This window comes from Monodelphis domestica, chromosome 4, assembly GCF_027887165.1.
Source record: "Monodelphis domestica isolate mMonDom1 chromosome 4, mMonDom1.pri, whole genome shotgun sequence".
Lineage (NCBI taxonomy): Eukaryota > Metazoa > Chordata > Mammalia > Didelphimorphia > Didelphidae > Monodelphis > Monodelphis domestica.
The window spans coordinates 361,870,281-361,896,233 of NC_077230.1; the positions used below are offsets into that span (position 1 = coordinate 361,870,281).

A 25,953-nucleotide genomic window follows, 5' to 3' on the forward strand; every position below is an offset into this window, starting at 1 on the left:
CAGAAGTACCACTGAATTTCACTTCTCAAATTCAAAAATATGTGCTACATTCATTCCATTTAGACAAGGTAAAATGAAATTAACGAGAGGCATTGGCATTTGACCCTAAGCACCTCAAGAACTATTCCATCCTCGTTAGCCTCGATTACTATTACCTTCAAGAAACAGTAACAATAGTTTGATGATTCAGAGACCCTGGCCTAACGTTGTCTGTAGCCTCCTGGGTGAGATGGATACATCTATGAAGAATATGAAGATACTGAGGCCATCAACAGCTATTAATTAAACAAATAAATGGGTCTACCCCTTTCTGACCAGGCCACTAAATAATTATAAACCATAGTCTTATGAGAGCCCTTCAAAAATTATTTCTTAGGGGGCATTTGGATGGCTCAGTGGATTGAGAGTCAGGCCCAGAGATGGCAGGTCCTGGGTTCAAATGTGGCCTCAGACACTTCCTAGCTATGTGACCCTGGGAAAGTCACTTAACCCCCATTGCCTAGTCCTTACCTCTCTTCTGCCTTGGAGCCAATAGACAGTATTGATTCTAAAGTGGAAGGTTAAAGATTTTTAAAAAATGATTTCTTAACAGACATATTAGAGGAACTTAAGGGATAGGAGAAGAATAAGGATAATTAGTTAGGTAACAACTAGAGTCTATAAAGGGTTCATCCAGTCCTCCTCCATTTCCCCAAGTTTTTTGGTTCAAAGCATTCCCTCAAAGATCAGAATGAAAGGTCTAGAGGATTTCATATCTGACCATGAATAATAAAGTGGAATAAGTTGTAGAATTTTTCTTAATTTTTTTTTCCAGATTACATGTCATTACAGTTTTTCAGTAATTGTTTTCTGACATTTTACCAACCATGTTATCTTCCTCCCTCCTATTCTCTCACTTCCCTAAGACAGCTAGTGATGTGATATATGTTGTCCATGTGTTATTATACAACACATATTTCTAAGTTCATCATATTGTGAAAAAAGACACATATAGCTTACACTAGAGAAAAATTTATGGAGGAAATTAAGAATGGCATGTTTTAGTCTGAATTCAGACTTTGTCAGTTCCTTCTATAGCAGTGGATAACCGTTTTTGTCAATGAATCCCTTGTAGCACTTACTAAATAATTACTTGATTACTTGAGATATTGTCAGATTTGTTTGAAATTAAGTTTTGATGAATTAACTTTTTCCCTCTCTTTTATTCATTGCTAAAAAGGATGGCTCACTGGAAAGGGGAGGTGTGGAAATGAAAATAGTACCAAAAAAGGGGGGGGGGACCTAAAATCTTGTCAGGAATTGAAGTCAAGCTCACTAGCCTCTAATTCTTAAAGTCCATTCCCTACTCTTTTTTGAAAATCAGGACATTTGATCTTTTCCAAATCTTTGATACCTTCCCAATTGTCCCCAGTTAGTTTCTTTACCTTCTGAAAGATATAAGGAAAGTAATTATTAACTGTTATGTTTTGGGCAGAGAGGGGTTCCAGCAGATAACTACATAAATTGAAATTTCTTTATAACTATTATGCCATGCACCTTTCTTATTACCATCCAAACATTCAACATTCATAGCCCATTAGAATCCTTAATCTCAGCTCTTTGCTCTTCTTGAAATGGAAGACCTTCATCTTCATCTGGCAGCAGTTCAAAGCCAGCATGTCAGATTACCTTTTTTTTAAATCCTTACCTTATATCTTAGAATCAATACTGTGTATTGGTTCCAAGGCAGAAGAGCAGTAAGGGCTAGGCAATGGGCATTAAATGACTTGTCCAGGGTCACACAGTTGGGAAGTGTCTGAGGTCAGATTTGAACCCAGATTCTCCCAACTTTAGGTCTGGCACTCTAACCACTAAGCAACACACACATTTGACCACATTTGAACTCAGGCCATCCTGACTCCAAGCCTGGAAAAACAATCGACTGTGTTAAGTAGCTGCGCCTCCATTGCATTCTTATACCAGTCTAACCATTCTCTAGTTGACAGGCAGTTACTTTGTTTCTAGTTCTTTCCTACCATAAAAAAGTGCAACTGTAGATATTTTTATGTCTATAGGAAACCTTTCTGTCTTTGATCTCCTTGGAGGATATGCCTAGCAATAAATGAATAATTCAGTGAATGAACAATATATAGAATAAATAATAATAAATAAGCATTTATTAAACCCTTCAATGTGCCAAGTAGTATACTAAGCACACAATACATATATAAACAGCAAAGAAGTCGCCAGCCTCAAGGAGCTTATATTCTAATAGGGAAAGTCAACGTGTATGTATGGGCCATTGAGTGGCCCAAGAGTCTTGTAAAGAGTAAAGTCGGGCAACTAAGTGCCATAGTAGATAGAGCACCAGATCTTGAGCTGGGAAGGCTTAGGTTCAAATCTGCCTTCAGATACTTTGTAACGCTGGGCAAGTGTAACCCTGTTTGCCATTTTGACTTAGAGTTGTTACTAAGACAAAAAGTAATTTAAAAAAAAGTGAAGTAAGAAGGAATGGCGACTTGAAGGAATAGGGCCATTGCTTGTCAGGTCCTTGGCAGGAATGGTAGTGTTGACTTGATTATTGTTCTCAGAATTGGATTTGAAGAGCAGGGGGCAGAGGAGGGAAGGCAAAGTGAAAGGCATAGAAATGGCAGGCCAATTCACAATTCTACCAACAGGCTATTGCCAGCTTTCTCACCTGAGATGATTTTCTGGGTGTAGTGTTTTAGATTTGCATTCTTTTCTTAGTGAATTGAAACAAACTTTCCCATGTTGCTCCAATGGAAAAAAAATATAGGTTACACATTTATGTACAGTTTGGCAGATTTGGGGTTCTTTCTGTATAATCTTGAAATGATGTCTTTAGTGAAATGTCCCAGGGATCTGTTTGGCTCTATTCTTTAAAAAAATTTTCATTTTAGCCTTTTTTAGTCCTCCTTAAATCTTAAAGATTCTCTCTAGTTTATTCTGTTCATGCCCTTTTAGTACATAGTTGCTTGCAGGCTGTCTCCCCCATTAGATTGTGAGCCTCTCCAGAGCAGAGACTGTTTATTGCCATTCTTTTTTATCCCCAGCACTTAACAGAGTAATTGGCATATAGCAAGTAAATGCTTGTCAGCTTGACTTTTATCAGTGACTTAGATAAAAGCATGGGTGGCATATTTATAAAATGGGCACATGTTACAAAATTAAGACAGGTAAAAATGGATGGCAGGATCCAAAAAGATCCTTGGCAACATTGGGAGGAATGTTCTACAATTAAATTCAGTAGGGATCAATATAAAATCATATCTAGGTTCAGAAATTGACTTAAGTATCAGATAGAGAGACATGCATATATAAACAGTTCCTCTGAAAAAGACTGGTGTGTGTATGCATGTGTGCCTGTGCGCAGGAAACACAGTTATGGTAGCCAAAAAAAAAAAAAGATAAAGCAAATTTAAGCCATTTTGAAAGAGGAAAAGTCTAAACTAATGGTTTCAAACTCAAGAAAAACTAATCTGTCTAGAAAGATCCCTGCAGACCATAGATTGACTTAGTTCTAAAATGTAATATTATCTGTTTTATTGTATTTTTATTTATGTTGTTAAATATTTCCCCATTACATTTTAATCTAGCCCTAGAGGCACTAACTCTGGAGTGTTATAGGCTCCATAACCCTCTGACACTGACATCTCTGGCCTACAGAACTTGGGAAGTGGTGGTTCTATTGTATTCTGTTCAGTTTGGGATGACACATTTTGCAGGACATGGATAAGTTACAATATATCCAGAAGAGTACTTTCATGAGGGCAAAGTTCCTAGAGATCGTGTCAATATCAAGTAGGGTAGATTAAAAGAACTGAGAATGTTTGGCTACAGAAGATTTAAGAGGAAACATGATCACTTTCTCCAAGTATTTGAAAAAAAAAAGGGATTCCATCTGTTTTTCTTGGCCCCACCAAAAAAAAAAGAGCAATAGTTGCTAGCAGAGGGGCAGATTTCAATTTGACATGAGGAAAAATTTGTGAACTATTTAGTGCTGCCTCAAAATGAATCTGGAGATCTTCAAGCAAAGACTGAATGGGTGAGGAATATGGTAGACAAAGCCGCTAGGGAAGAAGTTGGACCTCTGGAGTTCCTTCCAACTCTGAGAGTTTGACTTATATTTGATTTCTGGCAGTTTAAAGGTGCAACATTGTGGTTTAAGCTGTAGTTACCTTTTCCAGACAACACCCAGAGACTCAAATTCCCTGTCTGAATCCTTTCAGAGTAGCTCATCTAGTTCAACTTCTCCATATGATCTTGTCCAGCTGCAGCCCTTAATGAAGTTAAAAGCCCAAGTTTGTTGTTATTTTCCAATTCCGTGTTTAAGCATAAATTATATGCAAAGGTCTGCTCTTTAGGACTAATATTTTCCACAAAAAAGATCAATGATCAGGCTTATTATTATTTGTTTCTAGATATCAAAGATACCTTTTTTCTATAACTAGATTGTGTCCCAGGATTCAAGGTTCTCTAATCTGTTGAGTATTCTTAGGAATCAACTTTCTATAAGAAAGTTAAGGATTATACCTATATTTAACCCTTACCTTCTGTCTTAGATTTGATACTAAGTATCAGTTCTAAAACAGAAGAGCTAGGCAATTGGGGGTGGGGTGGAATAAGTGACTTGCCCAGAGTCACACAGCTGGGAAGTATCTATAGTCATATTTGAACCCAGGATTTCCTATCTCCAGGCTTGCCTCTCTATCCACTGAGCCACTTAGCTGCCCCAAGAGTATCATATATTTGCTCTTTATTTCTACAATATACAGGTCAATATCCAAGGAAATCCATGGCCAATCTTATAGATGAACTAACAAGGAATACGGTACTTATAACTAGTTATTGGCTTTGTTGGACAGCCCAAGGTTCTGTTTTGTTCCCTAATTTATTTCATCCTTTAAAAAAAAAAAGTTTAATCTTGTTTCAACATCATCTGATTTCTCCCAGAATCCCTCTCTCTCACCCCTCACAGGGAGCAATGTGGCTTTAATAACAAAGAATTTCCTTAAAAGGCAGAAAATGGAAAAAAATAATAAACCCATCAGTGCATAAAAAAAGTATTATATGCAATGCTCCATATCCATGGACTCCCAGAAAAGTAAGGGGAGAGGTCTTATCATAGCTGGAAAGAGGAGACAAGTTTGTTCTTTGCAGTTTCAAGTTTAGTTTTATTTTGTGATTCTACTTAAATGGTTGTAATTACTGTGTAGAGGGCTTTCCTACTACTTCACTTTGCATTAATTCATGTCTTTTCAAGCTTCTCAACATTCATTATGTTTATCACTTTTTATAGCATTATATTCCATTGAAGTAATGTACCACAGTTTGGTTAGCTATTCCCTAATCAGTGAGCATCTACTTTGTTTCTAATTTTTTGCTGCCATAAATATTTTGGTACATATTGGAAACTTTCTTTTTGTCAACGACCTTGGAAGCATATGCCTAGCAGTAGAATCTCTATAGCTGAATGCTTTAGTTATGTTATTTGCATAATCTGAATTGCTTTCCAGAATGGTTCCACTAGTTCACAGCTCTAGAAGCAAGATGCCTAATTTCTCTGAAGGGATGTAGGATTAGGAGAAAAGACAGTTTGAGAGAAGTTTAAGTTGGGCTGCGAGCTCTTATGTGTTTTCATTAGAAGATAATTAAGTTTGACAAGTGACCTGAATAATAGTTTCTTATTGTCTTTGAACTGTTTTTTTAACTGAGGAAGTACATAATGGTCTCAAATTTGAGTCTAGTCAGAGACTACTACTATCTATTATAGTTTTCTGAAGAAGGTCTACTTCCAAACTAAATTAATAATTTCAGGAGCCACGGGGCTGGTCAGAGAAGTGTGGAATGGGGTGCTGAGCTGGCTAGGTCTCCTGAAGAATTACCTGGAAAATCAGAGCCCTGGCCTCCAATTAGTTTGGCCCTCTGGCACAGAAATATGCGTTACTAGAGTGGTTGAGAAATTCCTAGGAGAATTTGAGCGGATGATTAAGATATGAAAACCCTGTGGGCAAGGATGGTTTGGGGTGTGCCGGTTTCCTCAGTACTTAGCTTAGTGCCTACTAGCACTTTTTGTTCTTGTCAGCTGTGGCCTTAGCCAAGTTGCCTTCATGGTCTCAACATGTTTATTTTTCTGTAAACTGAGTTGAACTAAATTCTGTTAAATTCAACTTTTACTAATTTGTTATCTATGTGCCAGTCACAAGGGCTGGGGGTGCGGGTTGAGAAAGATAAAAACCGAAAAATAGCCCTGCCTTCAAGTAGCACACATTCTACTGCACATATACGTATACAGTTCACAAACTGTACCAAACATAAGTAAAGAAGGGGGTGAGGTGGCAACAATCAGGAAAGGCGTCATGGTAGAGTCCTGAAAGAATTGGGGAGGGGGGGGGGTCAAGGAATAGATTTCAGGCATGAGGGGTAAACCCAGAGGGAGAAGGTGTCTGAAGAAGGACTCTGGTTCAGCTAGGACCTGGGAGTATGTGAAGATTGAAATAAAATTGAAAAATTAAGGAGTCAGATTGAATAGGGCTTTAAATGAATCGGTTTTTTCTTTTTAATTGGGGAGGAGTCCAACTGGAGCTTCTAGATTTTTGATTGAGCCAGGGCTGTAAGCAGACCTGCTCCTACCAACTTTAAATTTTAGGATTCGCTCATCTGGCCCCATTTCGCCCGTCTTCTGCCCGTGTGCTTGGCACAGCAGTGAGCCAGGAGTGGGGGACCGGAGTCGGAACGCCGGGCACTGGCCAGGGCTTGGGGAAAGACTGGGTGCCATCTGTACCATACTTGCCGTCTTCTTTCCGGTTCCTTCCCCAGCTTTAGACAGCCCCGTTCCCTCTCTCCCCTTGATGCCCCGACAGCTGCAAGGACATGCCCTCCCGGCGATCCGGGACGTCCCCGCGCCTGCGCGCCTCAATCCCCGTGCCCCCACCTTCAGGCGCGCTCCCCCGCCAAGCCCGGGCGCGTACTCGATTGCGCGCCCCGCCCTCGGGCCGGTGCGCGAGCACGCGCTGGCTCCTGGTCGCGGCGGCGGCGGCGGGGATTGTTTTTGTTGTCGCTAAGACCGGAAGAGCCACGGGAGCCCCCTCCCCCGGGCACCGCCGCCGCCGCCGCCCCCTCTTCCTCCCTGTCCCTGTCCCCCTCCCCTCCCCTCCCCGCGTCCCCAGTTTTCCGCCCCAGTCCTATCCCCCCCATCGCCAATATTCCGGAGATCAAGAGGTACGCGGCGGCGGCGGCGGCGGCGGCGGCGGCGGCGGGGCCCTCAGCGGGAGGCGCCGCTGGGGAGCGGGGTGAGGCGGCCACCGCCGCCACCGCCGCCATGGAGGCGCTGGGACCCGGTGAGGAAGCGAGCGCGGGGGGCGCGGCGGGGACACGCAGGCTCCGCGGTCAGGGCGGGGGGGGGCTGTCGGGGGGAGGGGACCTGCGCGCGCGTCCGCCCGCTCCCGGCTCTCCCTAGCCAGCCCCTCCCCACCTGACCCCACCCGTGGGATGCCTGCCGGCTGTGCCTGGGAACTGTTCCATTTCCCTTTGAGTGGAGAAAGGATTCCAAGGAAGTGCCACCCTGAGGATGTCTCGGTTGACCCCTAAGGACCCAGGGGCTGAGTAGTCCCCACTTTTCCACGTGGTAGTTAGGTTCTCCGGGTGCACGAGGTAGCCAAGCCCCCCTGGTGTGTGTGTCTGCCACTAGGGCAGCCAGTCTAGCGGGACTTAGCTTCCGTCTCGTATGTGTGTCTGTGTCTGTCCATCCAAGTCCGTGTCCCCAAAGCTCGATTTTTCCTGCCCAGTATTAAATTACTCCAGCGTTTGAACTCAGACTGTTCCAAACTGGGTCTTGGAGCTTTTTAGCAAACAGGTTTGCACCATCTTTTGCCGGGGTGCCCAATACTTGGCCAAAAGCTAGGCAGTCTACCTCATCAAGAATTGTCAGGTGCCTTGCAGACAACAGATAGTCCTGGGCATTACACACATGTTACCAACAGGTGCCCTTCTCCTCTCTTCTGCCCTGGTTAAGCGGCACTTGACTTTTTTTTTCTTTTTCTGGACTGGATAATGAATGTAGCTATATTGACTCATGAAAGTCAATTGAATGTGAGAACTAGAAAATGTATTTCTAGTAGTAGGTTTTGTAGAAAAACGAACCAAAAAAATCACATCTCAGACGTTATAAGACTAATTTATTTAGAATTTTGAAATATAATTAAGTGATTAAGCTTTACCCTCGTTTGTGGTTAAGGTACCTTAAATACACCTCATTATTCATAAACCTGGCATGTTACTAGAAAAGCTTCACTGTTTGAAGAATTAATTTGGAAGGGACTTCAGTGTTAATCTTGTCCAACTCCCTCATTTAACAAGATCAGAAGCTAAATGACTTGCTCAAGGTCATGCTGTTTGATGGAGCTGTAACTTTATCCTTTATTTTCTGATGCCCATTATTGTGCTCATTTCTCATATACTATGCATATGGGTATTTGCTCATAGATACATATATTCCAATAATCAAGCCTTATTTAAAACATTTTTCAGAGGTCTCTAGGATCAGGCCAACACAGAAAAGATGAAAATGCCCCTATTAATAACTCATAAAAACTTAGTGGTTAGCCTGCTTATGTCATAGGCTCCATTACTTCCTCCCTCAACCTCAATTTGTAAGTCTTGTTTCAGTGCAAACGTTTAGAGTATTACTGAAAAAGATTAGACATTCTGATCCTTCCTGTATGTACCATAAACCAACTGTATGATTTGGGGCATGTCATTTAACCTCTAATGTCTGATTGTAAAATGAAGGACTTTGACCAGATAAATTCTTTAGGTTCTTTTCAGTTGTGGGAAAAAATAATCCCCAACCTTTTAATTTCTGACTTATGCTAAGGAAGAAAAGCAAGTATTTACAGAGTCTTAATTTTTAATCTGCATTCCACCATCTCCTGTCACATGTTTAACATTTAGTACAGAATATGGAAAAGTAAAGTAGTCATAAGAATGGGCAGGAAGTCTCCCTGATTTGTCTAAATGTGTTCAATACTCTACCAAACCTAAGGTTTCTAAAATTTATTCTTTACCAATCACTCTTTGGAAAACGATTTCCTTTTCATATAACTTCTTGCATACCAGGAAATAGGTATGGCTGCTCTTGAGTAAGATCAGTACTGTTAACAAATTATGTAATATTAGATCTTCAGAATTCGAAAAGGGTACTAGAAACAATAACATGTACAAATTATGAAAGTTAGTCTTAAGTGGACTCAAGTTGCTGACAAAACTTGGGTTTCTTTTTGTACATTTATATGGATTTACTATGCATATTAATGATTTTTATAAAACTTTGGTTATGTTTTAATATCTTTGATCAGGTAGGTTCAAAAGCAAGTACTTTATTCCTTAAGTTTGAGAGCAGGGCCATTTCCTTTTGGGAAGATCATTCTCCTTTGGCAGAATACATTCTCATTGTATTTTAAGTGAATGAATGTTACTGTCATGAACTCTTAAAATATCCAGTCACACAGTAACTTTCTTTTGTAACAAATCAGTTTTTTCAATACCTGTGTAGTAAATAGCTTTTTAAATTTTTTACTTTTATCTGACACTATAATTAAAAGAGAATAAAACTAAGTCAACCTAGCAAATCATAAAACTCCTGTGTTATCAAGATGCCAACAAAATATATTTCATTTCTAGATGTGAGAGCCTTCTGTTAAGTTCTTATTTGTTTTATTGTCGGAATTTCAGATAGGTTGATAAAAATAGCTATTGTTTAATCTCTTGTAGCAAATCAGTTGTGTAGACTAAAATAGTATAGAGTTAACAGATCATCTCTGACTTTGAAATAGTACCCACTTCAAAAATTTGGAAGTGGCTTCATTTTAAAATACAAATATACTTGCTGGCCTGTCTGTAAAACCAATCAAAGCAATATCCAGTTGGCCAAATTTTATAAATTAGTATGTTGGGTTATTTAATCTTGATGTAGCTTCTCTTTCCTAATTTTCATATTCACAATGTAACCATGATACTCTTTATTCTTCAATTAAACATCTTTAGATTTCTAAACATTCTGGGACAGATTATGTTCACTTTAGGTCTACTTTTTGACCAGGAGGCATGGTTATTGTTTTTCAATTTCTTCAGGACCTCCAGCCAGCCTTTTTCAGCCACCTCGTCGTCCTGGCCTTGGAACTGTTGGGAAGCCAATTCGTCTTCTAGCCAATCATTTTCAGGTTCAGATTCCAAAAATAGATGTCTATCACTATGACGTGGATATCAAACCAGAAAAACGACCTCGTAGAGTTAACAGGTAAGGATTAAGAAAATGGATTCTGGGAAAAATTAAAAATTATATAGAGGAGAAAGGAAGACAAAGGTGGGTCATTTCTTCTGGCATCAGCCATGACATTCAACACTTTGTAATTTGCAGTCTTGAATTATTTATAGCCTTGGTTACTTATTTCATGGAGAAATTTCATCTCCCTAACAAGATGTTAAGCTTTTTGAAGGCAAGGACTATTTCCCAAAGTATTCTTATATCCCCAAAAGTGCTTAGTACTAAGTAATAGGCTGTTCAGTAAACAGATTTGAGCGAAGGAGCAGAGGTCAAAGAAAAGGCTCTCTAACAGGAGGCAGCAGAAATTCTTAGCACGTGTGCAGAGCATTTGGAGGGATTATTTGGTGGAAAGTAATGTAATATGGAAATTAAGATTTCATAATAGTAAAAGTAATGCAAATAGGCTTAAGAAAAGTGTAATGGAGGTAAAAGAAAATAAAGGGTCACCCTAGATTGTTGAACAGGGTAGAGCCACAATAGGCAAACAGTGTTTGACCTGCATTGGCAGTTTTTCAGACTGTTTCATAGATAAATCCCTATCATAAAGAATGATGATTCTTATAGTGGTGAGAATGTCTGCCTTTTTCTTTGATTCCATATGCTGCCAAGCTGCCCTCAAATGTTAATTTAACATCTTAAGAAAGCTTTCTCCTTTTTATCCTTGAGTATTTTAATGATTGCTTTTACTGGTAGTTATATGTTTAAAAATAAATTCTTATTTTTCTCTTTTATTTTTATATCACCAAAAATTTTCCATTTATCCCTCATCTCCTTCTCCAAAAAACAAAAAATACTTTTTAAGGAAAAAGAGAAAGTGAAAAAAAATGCATAAAACTGGTCAGTACATTAGAAAACTTCTGAAAATATATATGCAGTGTTATATGCCCTTGACATTCCCCCTCTGAAAAGGAGTAGGGGAAGGGGTCTCCTTTTATCTTTTCTTTTAGGTCAAGTTTGTTCTTTGTAATTTTGGCACATTCATTTTTAATTGTTTTTTTAGTTCTTTCTATTTACATTGTTTTTGTTGTTGTACATATTGTTTTCTTGGTTCTAATTACTTTGCATCTGATGACAAAAGTCTTTTCCTGTCTCTCCATATTCATCAGATTTGTCATTTCTTACAGTACAGTAATATTCTATTATATTCGTGTACAACAGTTCTTGCTTCAGTAGCACATAAAGTAAAATTGGAATGATACAGAGATGATTAACATGGCCCCAAAGCAAGGATGACATGCAAATTCACAGATTCATTTACAACAGTTTGTTTAGCCATTTTCCAATTGATGGGAATCTATTTGTTTCCAGTTCTTTGCTACCACAAAAAATGCTAATATAAATATTTTGGTGTACATGGAGCTTTTCTTTAGCAATGCCTTTTTTGGAGAATATACCTAGGAATCTCTAAGTCAAAGGGTAAAAATATTTTAGTTTACTTTCTTTGCATAATTCCAGTTACATTCCAAAATGTTTGTACTCACTCTCTGCTCCACTAGCATTGCACTAGTGTGCCTATCTTTCCACAACCCCTCTAACTTCAGCTTATCTTTTATTTCTTTGCCATTTTGTCTGGTGTGAGGTAAAAAAACTCCAGGATTATTTTTATTTGAATTTAATTGTTTGCAATTCTTTCTTTGAGAACTGTTCCTTTGATTATTTATCTCTTTGGGCAACTTTAGTTAGTTAGTTGTCTGGATATCTTGGATAGGAAACTTTTATTCCAGAAGCTTAATACAAAGATTTTATTTTATTCAGCTACTTCTCTTAATCTAGATGCATTTATTTTCTTAATGCAAAAACTTTTCAGTGTTGCGAAATCAAAATTCCTTTATCTTTTTTAATTGCCTCTATACCTTTTTTGATTTAGAGTACATCTCTTACCCATAGGCATGTGATAGGATTCTATTCTGATTTTTTTATAGTGTGAACTTTAATATTCAGATCGCATAGCCATTTGAATTTATTGTGGAATATGGATTAAACTGTTGGTTTAATCCTAAATTCTGTAGCTGCTTTGCAGTTTTCCTAGGAGTTCTTCCCAAATAGAGTCCTTTCCTAACTAAATTGTATTTTTAGAATTATTCAACACCAAGTTATTAACTTTGGTATTATTGTCATTTTTATTAAAGATTTATTTTGTAGCTTGCTAACTTTATAGAATCTGTTGTCTCAATTAATATCTTTGATTTCCTAGGATTTTTAAATAAGCCATTATTTCATCAACAGAATGGGACTGTTTTATCTCCTTTTTGCCTCTATACAATTTTAATTTCTTGTCTTATTAGTAGCTAAGAGTTTCAGAAATATTATAAAATAATAGAGTAGAAACTGGACATTCTTCCTTTCTACCTTCCTTTTTTTTTAAGCCTTCTGTCTTAGAATCAATACTGTATACTGGTTCTAAGGCAGAAAAGTGTATATCTGTATTTATTAGGAAAGCTTCTAGTGTATTCCCATTCTGTATGATACTTTTGGTTTTAGATATATTTTATGATACTAAAAAAAGAATCCTCTATGCCTACATTTTATAGGGTTTTTAGCAGCGCCTACATAGGTTACTATATATAGAATAAAAAATTATACAAATCAGCAAGCAGGAGGGGAAGCTTAGTATAGAGTATCTGGTATGGTACTGTATATAGAATTGAACTTGGGAGACAGACCACCTGCTCCCAAATCCTAGTTCTAATATTTGCTAGCTATGTGATCCTGGACAAGTCACAAAACTCCCTGACTGTCTATTTACTATATGTAAGTTAGGTATTAAAGCTATTATCCCACATTATAAGGTGTGAAGAAAAGCTCTTTAAAATTTTTCAAGCATTATATAAATGTTAGTCATTTGCTTGGCAGTTATATTTCTTATAAATTAATGAATTGGGTTTTTGGCAATGGTGGAAACAAATCTTGAAACTTAGGCAAAGAAGACTGTATGGTCTTCCTTATTAATATCTTCATAAAAACTATAACTGACATTTATATTGAACTTTTAAGTTTGCAAATATACAGTCAGATAAGACCAATGGGTGGATTGATTTTTCTTGACTGTACTTATTTGTAAAAAGGGCAGATTCTGATGAAAGGAAAGTAATTTTGGAAGTTACAATGATGGGGTGGGGGTTGGGCGACTTTAATAAAATATGCAAGGACCAGCTAGGTGGATAGAGAGCCAGGCCTGGAGTCAGAAGGTCCTGGATTCAAATTTGACCTCAGACACTTCCTAGCTGTGTGGTCCTGGGCAAATAACTTAGCCCTAATTGCCTAGCCCTTACTGGTACCTCTACTGCCTTGGAACTGATAAGGGTTTAAAAATAAAAGCATACAAAAAAATACAAATTTTGTAAAATATGTGAGTATCATTTGATACCCACAACCACCCTAGGAAATACTATAGATTTGATCCATGTTTTATAGATATGGAATCCTAGGTTTTGAGAGATTTAGTGACCTATTCATAATCACACACCTAGTAAATGTCAGAGGTAAGGAAATAAAAAAATCTGGTCCAAAATTCTGAGCTGAAGGTCCAACATTTTTTAATGGACAAAAAATAAATTGGAGGTCTCACCACACCCATCCTGTGATGAAAGGATCTTATATAGATGTTCACAATTTGTTTTAAAGGCATTTGACAGCCAGTTATCATAAATGATTTACAAAACTAAAGGATGCAGACCATGTTACTAAAGTTCAGAAAATATTTGCTAAGGCAGTTAATAAATTCTAATAAAAGATTTAAGATAGGTAGCCCCCATTTTCTTTCATCCTTCTAATGATTTAGCTCCAATTCAATTAAGACTTCTTGTTTGGACATCAGAAGGATTTACATAGATCAGGGCCTCTGTTAAATGTCTAAACTATAGAACAGTGATGGCAGACTTTTTAGAGAGGGAGTGCTGAGCCCTGTGTGCCCTGCTCCCTCCTAACCTCCCCCCCCCCCCCCCAGTGCTAGACTTACACTGAAGGGAGGAGCTCTGCCCCAGTCCCAGTCCTTCTGTTTTTCTAGTAATGAACTTAGGGAGAGGTTTTTTTTAAAGTGATTTCCTTGTCACAGGGGGTACCCACAGATAGTGCTCTGTGTGCCATCTTTGGCACCCATGCCATAGGTTCACAATTTCACTGTCCTAGAGTATATGGTTCCTGGGATATCACAAGCACCAGTAACTACAATAAATATGGGCATGACTCTAATCAGGATATTTTCAGTCATCTCTAATGAATACTATGAATAATAGACTGATATAATCAGACTTCTTATACTAATATTGGGAAGAAACTTAAGGATAAACCAAAGGGACTTCTGGGCCATAAACTCTGAAGAACCTAGAGTGAATCTATATCCTTCACAAAAACAAACACCATCTTGTCCTTCTGATACACTCCTAATTTCTGTGACTTGCTCCATGATTGTTTCTGTAATTTTTATTAGGAATCACAATTTAGTTAAATAGCTTCCCTTAATATTCCAAAGTTGACAACAAAAGGTCTTGATTTTATTGGTAACTATAATATTATAATGAGTTATATAAAAGCAATACAGGCAATTAGCTTCATTCAAGGTAGGATTTGAACTCATGTCTCCCTTATGTTCAACATATCTTATGTTCAACACTATTCATTAGGCCTGACAAGTTTACTGCATGACTTGAGAAATTTGTCAATTTGTGAATGTGGTAAAATTACTCTAGAGTTGCCATTACATTACATTATATTACATTACATTTCCATACATCAATTACCTTTGAGCTGCCAACCTTGAAAGAGCCAGAGATGAGTAGAAGATTCCTGGGTTTTGTTTCTAGATCTTTTTTTCCTTCAATTATTAAACATTTGTTTTTCCTTTCTCTCATCCCCTCATCTACTGGAGTGATTATTCTTGTAATAAATATGCATAGTCAAGGAAAACAAATTCCTACATTGGCCACATCTAAAAATTTGTATCTTATTCTGCATATTTAACTTTCTTCATCATGGATCCTCTGAATTGTGGTCTTGTCATTGAATTGTTCAAAGTACTCAAATTTTTCAAAATTGATTGTCTTAACATTGGGGTTTATATTGTTTAAAATGTTCTCCTAGTTCTGTTCACTTCACTCTGTATTAGTTCATTCAAGTCTTCTAGCTTTCTCTGAACCCCATGTATATCTTCTCATTTCTCACAGCAGTATTCTGTATATATATGTACACACACATCCCCCATTTTTTGTTCAGCCATTCTTCAACATATGGGCACCTCCTTAGATTCCAGTCTTTGCCACTACAAAAAGAGATATTATAAAAATTTTTATACATGTGGAATCTTTTTCTTTGATCTCTTTGGGAGTATAGGCCTAGAGTGGTTTTTCCAGATCAGAAAGAATGGCCAGTTTAGTTACTTTGTAGGCATAATTCAAATTGCTGTCCAGAATGACTGAACTAATTCATAGCTCCGCCAGTAGTGCACTAATACACCTATTTTCCTGTAGCCCCTCCAACATTTGTTACTTTCTTTTCTTACCAACTTTGCAAATCTGATAGTTAAGAAAGAGGAACTTTCAGTTACTTAATTTGCATTTCTCTAATTATTGGTAATGTGAAACATTTTTTCATATGGCTGTTGATGGCTTGGATTTCTTCCCTTGAAAATTGTCTCTTCCTATCCTTAGACCATTTATCATTTGTGGGATAACTCTTATTATCTCCTATTATTTGTTTGAATCATTCCCTTGTATAACTTGGAAATGAGACCTTTATATGAGAGATTTGCAGTCAAGATTTTTGCCCAATTAAATGTTTCCCTTCTAATCTTAGCTACATTGTTCATTTGAGGTTTGTGTGTGTGTGCAAAACCTTCTTAATTTTATGTAATCAAAATTATCCCTTCTGTTTTCTGTGGTCCTCACTATCCTTTGTTTTGGTCATTACCTCCTCCTCCATCCATATATCTGAAAAGCAATATCTTTCTTATTCCTAATATGTTTATGATGTGACCTTTTATATCTGTATCTGTATTTCAAGATAATCTCATCTATTTGTAGCTTTCCTTGGTATTTAGTTTCAAGTATTTGTCTAAATCTAATTTCTTCCAGACTGCTGTTCAGTTTTTGGTCAGATAAACACTAGACATGTAGGTTTGTTGGTTTCCATATATTGTTTACCTATTCTATTCCATTGGTCAACCTCTCTATTTCTTCAATACCAAAGTGTTTTAATGATTACTGCTTTGCCAAATAGTTTGAGACCTGGTATACTGAGGCCCCATTCCTTCCCACATTTTTTCATTATTTCCTTTGAGATTCTTGACCTTGTGTTTCTCCAGATGGATTTCATTATTAATTTGTCTAAATCTCTAAAACACTCTTTTGGTTGTTTGATGGGTGTGGGTTTTCCATAACTTATTCAACTAACTTATTCCTAATTTCTAACCCCTAACCATTAACTTAGGTAGGTCTGAGGCCACATTTTTAAATCGCTCTAAGTGTGTAAAAGGAGGAATAGGATAATGCCATTGAAGTATATCAGTTGTCTTTCTTGCAGGTAGGTGTCTTTTTGTGAGACCCTACAGATTACTACTTTACCCATATTCTTAAGCTACTATTTAGAAATTCTGAAGGAAAGCTCTCCTTTTCTTTAGGGAATAGAAAGTACAAAGGATACATACCTCTGTGTAGCATAGTGGAAAGAATGTTACATTTGAAGTCAAGACCTAAGTTTGAATTACAACTCCACTATGTGCCCCTTTCTCTGACTTTGGGCCATCACTTAACTTCCCAGGACTTCTGTTCCCACATATGTAAAATGAAGTGTTTGAACGAGATTATATCTAAATCCCTTTTTTCCCTCTAAATTCTAAGGACATTTTCATATGAAATGTCTTAAATGAATTATTTTGGTTGTATGATTTGGGAAATCTGAGGCCTTGTTCCAACTAGGCCTCAGTTTTTACTTTTTAAAATAGGGAAGATAGAAGAGATTTGATTATTCCCCATCCACCTTCCCCCTCTAATATTTCATGACACTAGCTTAGTCACTGTAACACTGCTGTTTTAACCATTTGTGAAATGATTTGGTGTATAAGATATAAATCCCAGTCCTTGGGCAATCATGTATATTGGTATGGCTCACATGCTGTATGTGTATGGTACATGACTTTTCACTGACTCACATGTTTTACACTGTCACAAACAACACGCTTGGGTACCATTGGAGTTTCATACTCCAGAATGATAGCAACTATATTTGTTTCAGTCCCTGGAAGCAGTGTGTGATCCTGACTGCATGCAAGTCATGCATTGTTTTATTATGTAATACACTACATTTTGGAAATAAGTATATTCCAGAATGCTTCCTTCTCCATTTAGTATGTGAGCATTGTAGAATAAAATCAAACCTTCATAGAGTAACAGTATCATTACAAGAGAACAAAGTTATTGCTTTGAGAAGTGATCTTAAGTTTCTTGCTTCTCCTATTCTTGAACTACTTCCCATGTATCATTCAACTCCTATCCTCCAAAGCTCTGAGTGAGGTTTCTTACCACCACATTGTTGCACCCTTGGAGCTACACTTCTCTAGTAAGTTTTAAGTATGAACTTACATCCCAAATTAATTTTTTAGTTTCTTTCAAGGAAGAGAAGGTATGGCTGTTAAACTTCTTATTTGTGGCTTGGATTTTTTAAAGCCCTAGATTTGGAAGAAAGATGTAAAATCCTATGCCAACTTCTCCCCCAACTTATGTTGTAAACTCTCACTTGTTTTCGTCAAGTCCTGGTAACTTGCTTTAAAAAATTATTTTTTAACAAGTGGGCTATAGTATTCCTTGAAGTCTATCATGCCATTCCTAGTTTTGACTTGATTGTTAACAATGTGTTTGATGCCTTCCTGATTGTTGACCATTTTCCAAAGCTACAATTTCCTTTGTTGTTTAAGGGAGGTGGTAGATACAATGGTAAGACACTTCAAAATGCAGATATTTGGTGATCGGCAGCCTGGCTATGATGGCAAAAGAAACATGTATACAGCTCACCCACTGCCTATTGGACGGGATCGGGTAAGTATTGAGAATAGCCAGAAACAATTCATTATAACCCTGAATCACTAATGAATTTATTTTAAAAGCATTTATTAAGCACTTTGCAAGGTCTAGAATTTTATGGTAATGCTCATATAGAAGCAGGCACTTGGCTCAGTGAGTAGAGTATTGAACCTCGGATTAGGAAGACCTCAATTTCAAATTGAGCCTCAGACACTTCTAGCTATGTGACCTTGGGCAAATCACTTAACCTTTGTTTTCCTCAATTTCCTCAACTGTAAAATGGAAATAATTATAGCCCCTATTTCCCAGGGTTATTGTGAGGATCAAATGAAATGATATTTTTTAAAGTACTTAGCACAGGGCCTGGCACAGGTGCTATGTAAATACTAGCTATTATTTTTTATGTGATGTGTTTAATTCATATTAATCCATCCACATTTCCTTCCCCTGCCCTGTGTGACCAGCAGATTATATTGAAGACTGCTAACTGGAATTAGGTAAAGAACCTTCAGCCTGTGTAACTAGTAGGTGTATTGTGCACAAAGCTGAACAGGCCACATGGAGGTCAAAACAGGGACCTTAGCTTTGTTTGCATTCTCTTCCAACTGCTCTCATCAATTCTTTGAACTGATACCTTTATATAACCACATGCAGCTGTAGTTCTTCAGACTTTGACTGTACTGGGAATTGGTTCCTGTAGCCTACAAGATTTTGATCTATGTTAAGGACTATTTTTCTTGCGCCCTCCAGTAGCTCCAGCATAGAGCATTAGTGGATTTGCCAAAGCTTACTAAAACATGAATCTGTTTTTACTGCAGCTGAATATATTTAAGTGCAACTCTTCCACTTATGTAGCAGGCTGTTTCATCCAGTTATGCTTTTTCTGTACTAAAACTACACAAAGTAAACTTAACCCTAGTCACAACCCTTCTTTTAGGAACTTCCCAAAATTTAGAGGCACAGTGAACTGAATGCTGGGCCTAGAGTCAGGAAGATGTGAGTTCAAATCCAGCCTTAAACATTTACTAGCCAGTTAATCCTGAGCAAATCATTTTGCCTCTGTTTGCCTCAATTTCCTCATCTATAAGATGAGGATAATAATAGCACTTACTTCCCAGGGTTATTGAGAGGATAAAATGAGACTCTCTCTAAAGCATTTGAAACAATGCCTGGCACATTGAAGTGATAGATAAATGTTAGCCATTAATATCGCCTCTAATTTTTACTTGGACTGCTAGAGTCAAAACTAGTGCCTTGATGTGCTATTTAAATGATCATATCTATATAAAACACTTGTCTGGATGCTCTTGCATTGTTTGCCTTTCTATCTACTTAAAAAGTATTGAGAAATGATAGAAAAGACTGTGGTAAGGGTGGATAATTTACGGGAAGCTGTGGAAATGATGCTTGATGAAAAGAGACTTAGTTTGCTAAGCTTCATTATAACTACCTTAGCTTTTGTAACACCTTTTCTTTATCAACGTGTGTGTGCTTTTTCCCCCACCAAGGTCGATATGGAAGTGACTCTTCCCGGTGAGGGCAAAGACCAGACCTTTAAAGTTTCAATTCAGTGGGTATCTGTAGTAAGTCTTCAGCTACTTTTGGAAGCATTGGCTGGGCATTTGAATGAAGTGCCTGAAGATTCTGTACAGGCACTAGATGTCATCACAAGGCATCTGCCTTCTATGAGGTGAGTGTCCCTGTTGGGCATATTCTTCATAAGTTTTAGTCTCTGCACTGGTTTAGGCCATCCAAAATAATTTCTACATGGTTCCTCTGTCATACTCTGATACATTAAACTCTTGGAAAAGGCAAGAATGGAATAAAAGAACTTCTTACCTATGCAACATGCCACCTCTTGTTTCTTCAGGTATACTCCTGTTGGCCGCTCGTTCTTCTCTCCTCCCGAAGGTTACTACCACCCTCTGGGAGGGGGAAGGGAGGTTTGGTTTGGCTTCCACCAGTCTGTGAGACCTGCCATGTGGAATATGATGCTGAATATTGACGGTATGCTGGAATTATGCTCCCACTTCACTATTTTATCCCTACCCTTTGTCAAAACTAAGTGTACTGTTATTCTGTTTATTAGTATCTGCTACTGCTTTCTACCGTGCCCAGCCTATCATTGAGTTCATGTGTGAGGTTTTAGACATTCAGAACATCAATGAACAAACAAAACCTCTTACAGACTCCCAGCGTGTCAAGTTTACCAAAGAAATCAGAGGTGAGTTTTTATGTTAAAGTAGCCTTTTGACCTGCTACATGACCATTTGGAAGCATTTATTCTAATGAAGTAACCAGCATTTTTTTTTTCATTTAGAATTTTATTTTATTGGGGAATGAAGGAATCATCTGTAACTGAGACTAGTTCCCTAAAAGGATGGGAGATAAAATTAGTCCTATTATCTCCTCTCCAATTTGTCCATTTACAAGTGTATTTTGTGCCCTTTTAAAACTAATGGCTGTTTTGCAACTCTGTTTTTTGACTGTGAATGTAACCTAATTACCTTTGTTTTGACATTTCTTCTACATTAGGTCTTAAAGTCGAGGTTACCCACTGCGGACAGATGAAACGAAAATATCGAGTTTGTAACGTAACTAGACGACCCGCCAGCCATCAAACGTATGCTGATCACATCTGAAAAGATATTTAATTATGAATTGTTGGGTACTTTGCTTGGGTAGTACTATGAAATGCCTTATTTATCTGACATCATTGGAAAATAATTTCCATGTATTTTCCAAACAATTGAAACCTATCCTTTTCAGTAATGGTATTTACAACTTCAATCATTTTTGGTGGAAATATTTACAAAATATATTGCTCTCTTGACTTCTTAAAAAAGAGTACATAATTTGATAATTCAAGGTAATCATTATGATGTCATGAAATTATTATTATTGTTATTTTGGTCTAGACTTGTAATTTCATCATTTTCAATGAATTCTGGCATGGATTCCATACCAGATAGGCCTGCCAAAGCAGATTGGCAACCATTCTGTAATTTACAGTCTTAGAAAGTTATTCAAGTACAGAAATGGTCAGTGAGTTGCCCGTAATCACACATTGTGCTTCAGAGGAGGGGGAGGCTATGAGAGAAAACACCTAGGTCTTCTGACTCCACAATCAACCCTCTATCCAATATACACTACTGCTTATATTATAAATTTTATTGAAGTGTCTGAGCTCTTTTACTCCATGGTAAACTTTTCCATTTAGCAATTTTTTTGTTTTTTTTTTATGTTATCTGTCCTGTCACTGTCAGTTGTTGCTTCCTGTGCGGGTGTATTCTTATATCTCTTCCTTAGAGTCATTCTTAGTCTTTATACTTACCCCTGAACTATATTCAGTTTCAAGTTATTCTTTCCATTTTCATTGAAGCAATCATTGTATATATTATTTCCTGATTCTGCTTGCCTCACTTTGCTTTGGTTCATATAAGTTTTTCTATAGTCTTCATATTCATTTCCCCAACTCAGTAATATTCCATTACATTCATATTTACCATAATTTACTCAACTATTCCCCAATTCACGAGAATCTATTTTGGTTCTTGCTTTTTAGTAAAAGTGCTGCTATAAAAAAAAATAAATATTGGGGTATAGCACTTTCTTCTTAATCTATGACCTTGGAGTATATGCCTAGTAGTGGGGTCTCTAGGTCAGGAAACATATTCATTTTAGTCACTTCCTTATCATAATTTACTTTGCAGAATGCTTGGACCAATTTGTCACTATACCAGTAAACTAGCACTATGCCTACCTTTCCACATCTCCTCCAGTACTGATTATTCCAATGTTTTACAGTTATGTCAAATTCAAATAGAAGAAGATCCCAGCTGGCCCCATATTAACTTAGAAAACTAGAAACTGACATCTTTGTTGTAGTGTATTTTTATTTATTATGTTAAGCATTTCCCAATTATATTTTTATCTGGTTCTGGAGGTGAGTTTGACACCTTTGTTTTATATCTTTCCCAGTTTGCTCTGTGTGAAGTAAAACAACGGAGTTGTTTTAATTTGAATATTTAATATTATTAGTGATATAGAGCAATTGTTCCTATGGCTTTTAATCACTTGACATTTTTTTAGAATTATATGTTCATTTACTTTGATCTCCTGGCCATTTGGGAATGCCTATTGATCTTATATATTTATAAGAAAATACATTCATTTTATCCCTTTTCTAATATATTTTTCAGAAAATATATTTCAGCATAATATATTTACTAGCTACATGAGGTATTTATTCTACAAGTATGCCTCACATAATCTTGCCCTCAACCAAATTGTTGCAGTGCAGCATTGAAACTTTTTATAAGAGATCTTTCTTCTGATGTATTAAAACCCCATATCCAGTGATTGGTGATATTCCCAGCATTACCTTCTCCTAAGATGGATGATTCTTTAGTTTTTAACATGTTTCTACATTTCCATTAACTACTTCTTAGTTAGTCCCGTTTCCCATGAAGAGGTGTCCTTTTTGTCAAATTCATAAACTTAGTTGAAATGTGTCTATTTCATTCCAGTTAACAAATGTATACTGTAATATTTAGTGTAAAGCATGAAGAGCTGTTATCAAGAAGGGGGCCCCCAAAAGCCTATATTTGTTAAAATTTTATGTTCTTTTTAAGTTACATATTAACTAAGTGAACATTTGTATTTTATAGTCTAATTAACTCTTCCTTGAGCAGAGACTCACAAATTATTTAGCTCCTGTGAAGATTTGTTTGACTCCAACAAAAGCAAAAACCTAGCTCCACATTTGTGTAAACTGAATCTTCAGTGAAACTGATTTAAATACTAAAAGGAATGGAGGGAATCTGTTCAAGGAAAGGTTACCTATATTCACTATGGAACCAGTTAGTTAACAAGCATTTCTTTAAATGCCAGACACTATCTTAGGCACCAGAGAAGCAAATATGAAAAAAATGAAGCAGTCCTTACAAGGAGCACATATTCTTTTGGGGAAATCAAAACACACATATTTTAATAACAAATTTTCACCTTAGTTTTCCAAAGTTATCTGATCCATGTTGTCTCCCTCTCTTCTTCCCTCCCCCTTCCTGGAGCTGACAGGCTATTCAATCTGGGTTATACACGTATTATCACATAAAACATTTCCTTATTATTCATTTTTGTAAGTGAATAATCTTATAAAACCCAAATCATATACCCAAATAAACAAGTCAACACACATATAAAAGTATATTCAAATTAAATAATAACAATATGAAAGATATAAACCATCTGCAAAATGTCTCAGAGAGTAGGATTTTGCTCTTAAATAAGAAAAAAGTATGAGTTGAAGAATATTTTCTAAATAACATTATCCTTCAGTTTTCCTCTACAGCTGGAAAATGGTCAAGCCATGGAATGTACAGTAGCCCAGTATTTTAAACAGAAGTATAGTCTTCAGCTGAAATATCCTCATCTTCCTTGTCTCCAAGTGGGACAAGAACAAAAGCACACTTATCTTCCTCTTGAGGTAAGCTTGAATAAATGCTCTCCTACTACTCTATCAGATACTTATATTATTTGCTTAAAAAAGCTATCCTTTAACATAAAAATAAAATTGAGTTTGATAGTTTGAAGCAGATTTGTTTAGCTGTGTCACCAACTCTTCAGCTTTTGTTTCCATTCTTCTAAAATCTTTTTTATAAAATTAGGTTTGGAAAAAGCCATTAAGTAAGTCCTTATTTGTTTTGTCCTAATGACAGGTCTGTAATATTGTGGCAGGCCAGCGGTGTATCAAGAAATTAACTGACAATCAAACATCAACCATGATCAAAGCAACTGCAAGATCAGCTCCTGACAGACAGGAGGAAATCAGCAGACTAGTATGTAGGATAATTTTTTAATGTAATTCCAGTGATGTATTGAAAGAAAGGCTAAACACATTTTTCTAATATGATTAGTTTGGGGTTCTTATATGTACAAGAAAGCCTCTTCCTAATTTCACTGGCTTTTGGGTTTTGTTTTGTTTTTCTCATTGGTAGAAGAAAAAAATTATACCAAACTGAGGCTTCTTGAAAAGACCATACCTTGCATATTTTAATATCCATTCATGGCATATAACAAGGTACCTTTTTCATGTAATGTGGGCACTCAATACATATTGAACAAATTAAAATGATAGTTTATGCTACAAAAATGTATAGATAATTCAGTGCATCGTTGTTCTACTTTTATAAGAGTGGTGGCCTCTCTGTTTAAGAGATACTGAGATGATGCATTTTGTCCTTGTGTCCCATTGATGATTGCTCAATTAATTTGAAGAGTGCTACTATGATGACAGTATTTTCTGTCTTTTTAGGTGAAAAGTAATAGCATGGTTGGTGGACCTGATCCATACCTAAAGGAATTTGGTATTGTTGTTCACAATGAAATGACAGAGTTGACAGGCAGAGTATTGCCAGCACCAATGCTACAATATGGAGGCCGGGTAAATTGGTTTTTGGTTTTTTATTTCTTTCCATAGAGTACACTTCTATAACCAACTAATCATGGGCAATATTTTTTCATTCATATGTTACTTTGAAAGCATTATTTTTCATTTTGTAGACCTCTAGCTTTGAGAATGATTAAGCTTCCTCTCTTATACCCTTAAATTTGTGGCAATATTTCTTACTATCAGGGGTTTTACTCCCATTTTGTTTACCTGGTTGGTGAAATAAACAAAATTCTTACCAAAGTTAAAAGATTGAGCCAAGGGTTACCTCTGCAAGAAGCAGATGAAGAAAGTAAATGACAGGCCAGGGACCACGATATAAGGGAGGCTAAGGCAGTGTGAGGGATTTGTCCTCTCTTCTCACTCTATACTGTCTTGCTTAGTGATTTCATCAGCTCCCCTGAGTTCAATTATCATCACTCTGCAGCTCTAGTTCCTCTCCTGAACTCCATGTATCATAAACATCTCAAACTCAATACATCCAAAGCAGGACTCATCTTCCCCCTACAATTCTCTCTTCTTTGGAACTTCCTCATTATGAGCCATGGCCCCACTGTCCTTCCAATCAGTTAGGCACACAGGCTCACCTTCTCTCCCACATTCACTCTACACAACCAATCTTTGGTGAAATCTTGTTTCAACCTTCGCAAAACCTTTCTAAATATCTTTTTCTCCTTTGACACCACTTGTACTATCACAGTAGCCTTCTAGTTTCTCTCTTAGACTTGAGTCTTTCCCCACTCCAGTCTATCCTTCATTCAGCTTTCAGAGTGATCATCCTAAAGCATGTAAAGGCCTGACCATGTCTCCTTCCCTGTTCATTAAACTCCAGTGACTCCCTATTACATCCAAAATCAAATACATAATCCTCTGCTTTCAAAGCCCTTCACAACTTGGCCCCTTCATACCTTCCTAATCTTCTTATACTTTATTCTCCTGCACATACTCTACAATCCAGTAACACTGGCCTTCTTGCACACCATTTACCGGCTTGATACCTTTTCTCAGCCTGTCCTCTGGGCCTGGAGTGCTCTGTCTCCTCATCTTTATATCCCAATTTTCTTCCAAAACTTAGCTTATATCTCACCTTCTGCAAGAATCCTTTATTCCCCTAATAGAATGCTAGTGACTTTTCTCTGGGAATTATCTTCTATTTACGGGGTTTT

At 37.1% G+C, this 25,953-nt stretch overlaps 1 protein-coding gene and 1 non-coding gene across 3 annotated transcripts in view; both read left to right on the forward strand.

Moving 5' to 3' along the window:
- The window catches only part of LOC100031387 (argonaute RISC component 4), a 69,620-nt gene that overhangs the window by 12,229 nt on the left and 31,438 nt on the right, over positions 1 to 25,953 (forward strand). Inside the window, exons 1-10 of one of the 2 annotated variants that reach the window (XM_001380629.5) lie at positions 7,171 to 7,340; positions 10,132 to 10,297; positions 18,231 to 18,351; positions 19,845 to 20,026; positions 20,207 to 20,343; positions 20,426 to 20,560; positions 20,872 to 20,959; positions 23,677 to 23,824; positions 24,057 to 24,176; positions 24,653 to 24,781. In XM_001380629.5, the coding sequence (XP_001380666.2) occupies positions 7,322 to 7,340; positions 10,132 to 10,297; positions 18,231 to 18,351; positions 19,845 to 20,026; positions 20,207 to 20,343; positions 20,426 to 20,560; positions 20,872 to 20,959; positions 23,677 to 23,824; positions 24,057 to 24,176; positions 24,653 to 24,781 (1,245 nt within the window). In that variant the 5' untranslated portion in view covers positions 7,171 to 7,321. Of the gene's footprint in view, positions 1 to 7,170; positions 7,341 to 10,131; positions 10,298 to 18,230; positions 18,352 to 19,844; positions 20,027 to 20,206; positions 20,344 to 20,425; positions 20,561 to 20,871; positions 20,960 to 23,676; positions 23,825 to 24,056; positions 24,177 to 24,652; positions 24,782 to 25,953 lie in introns of those variants that run through there. The other variant, XM_056795140.1, reaches the window with a different exon arrangement.
- LOC130454123 (U6 spliceosomal RNA) lies at positions 11,486 to 11,589 on the forward strand. The gene has a single exon (XR_008911807.1). It is a non-coding gene; the product is annotated as a U6 spliceosomal RNA (small nuclear RNA).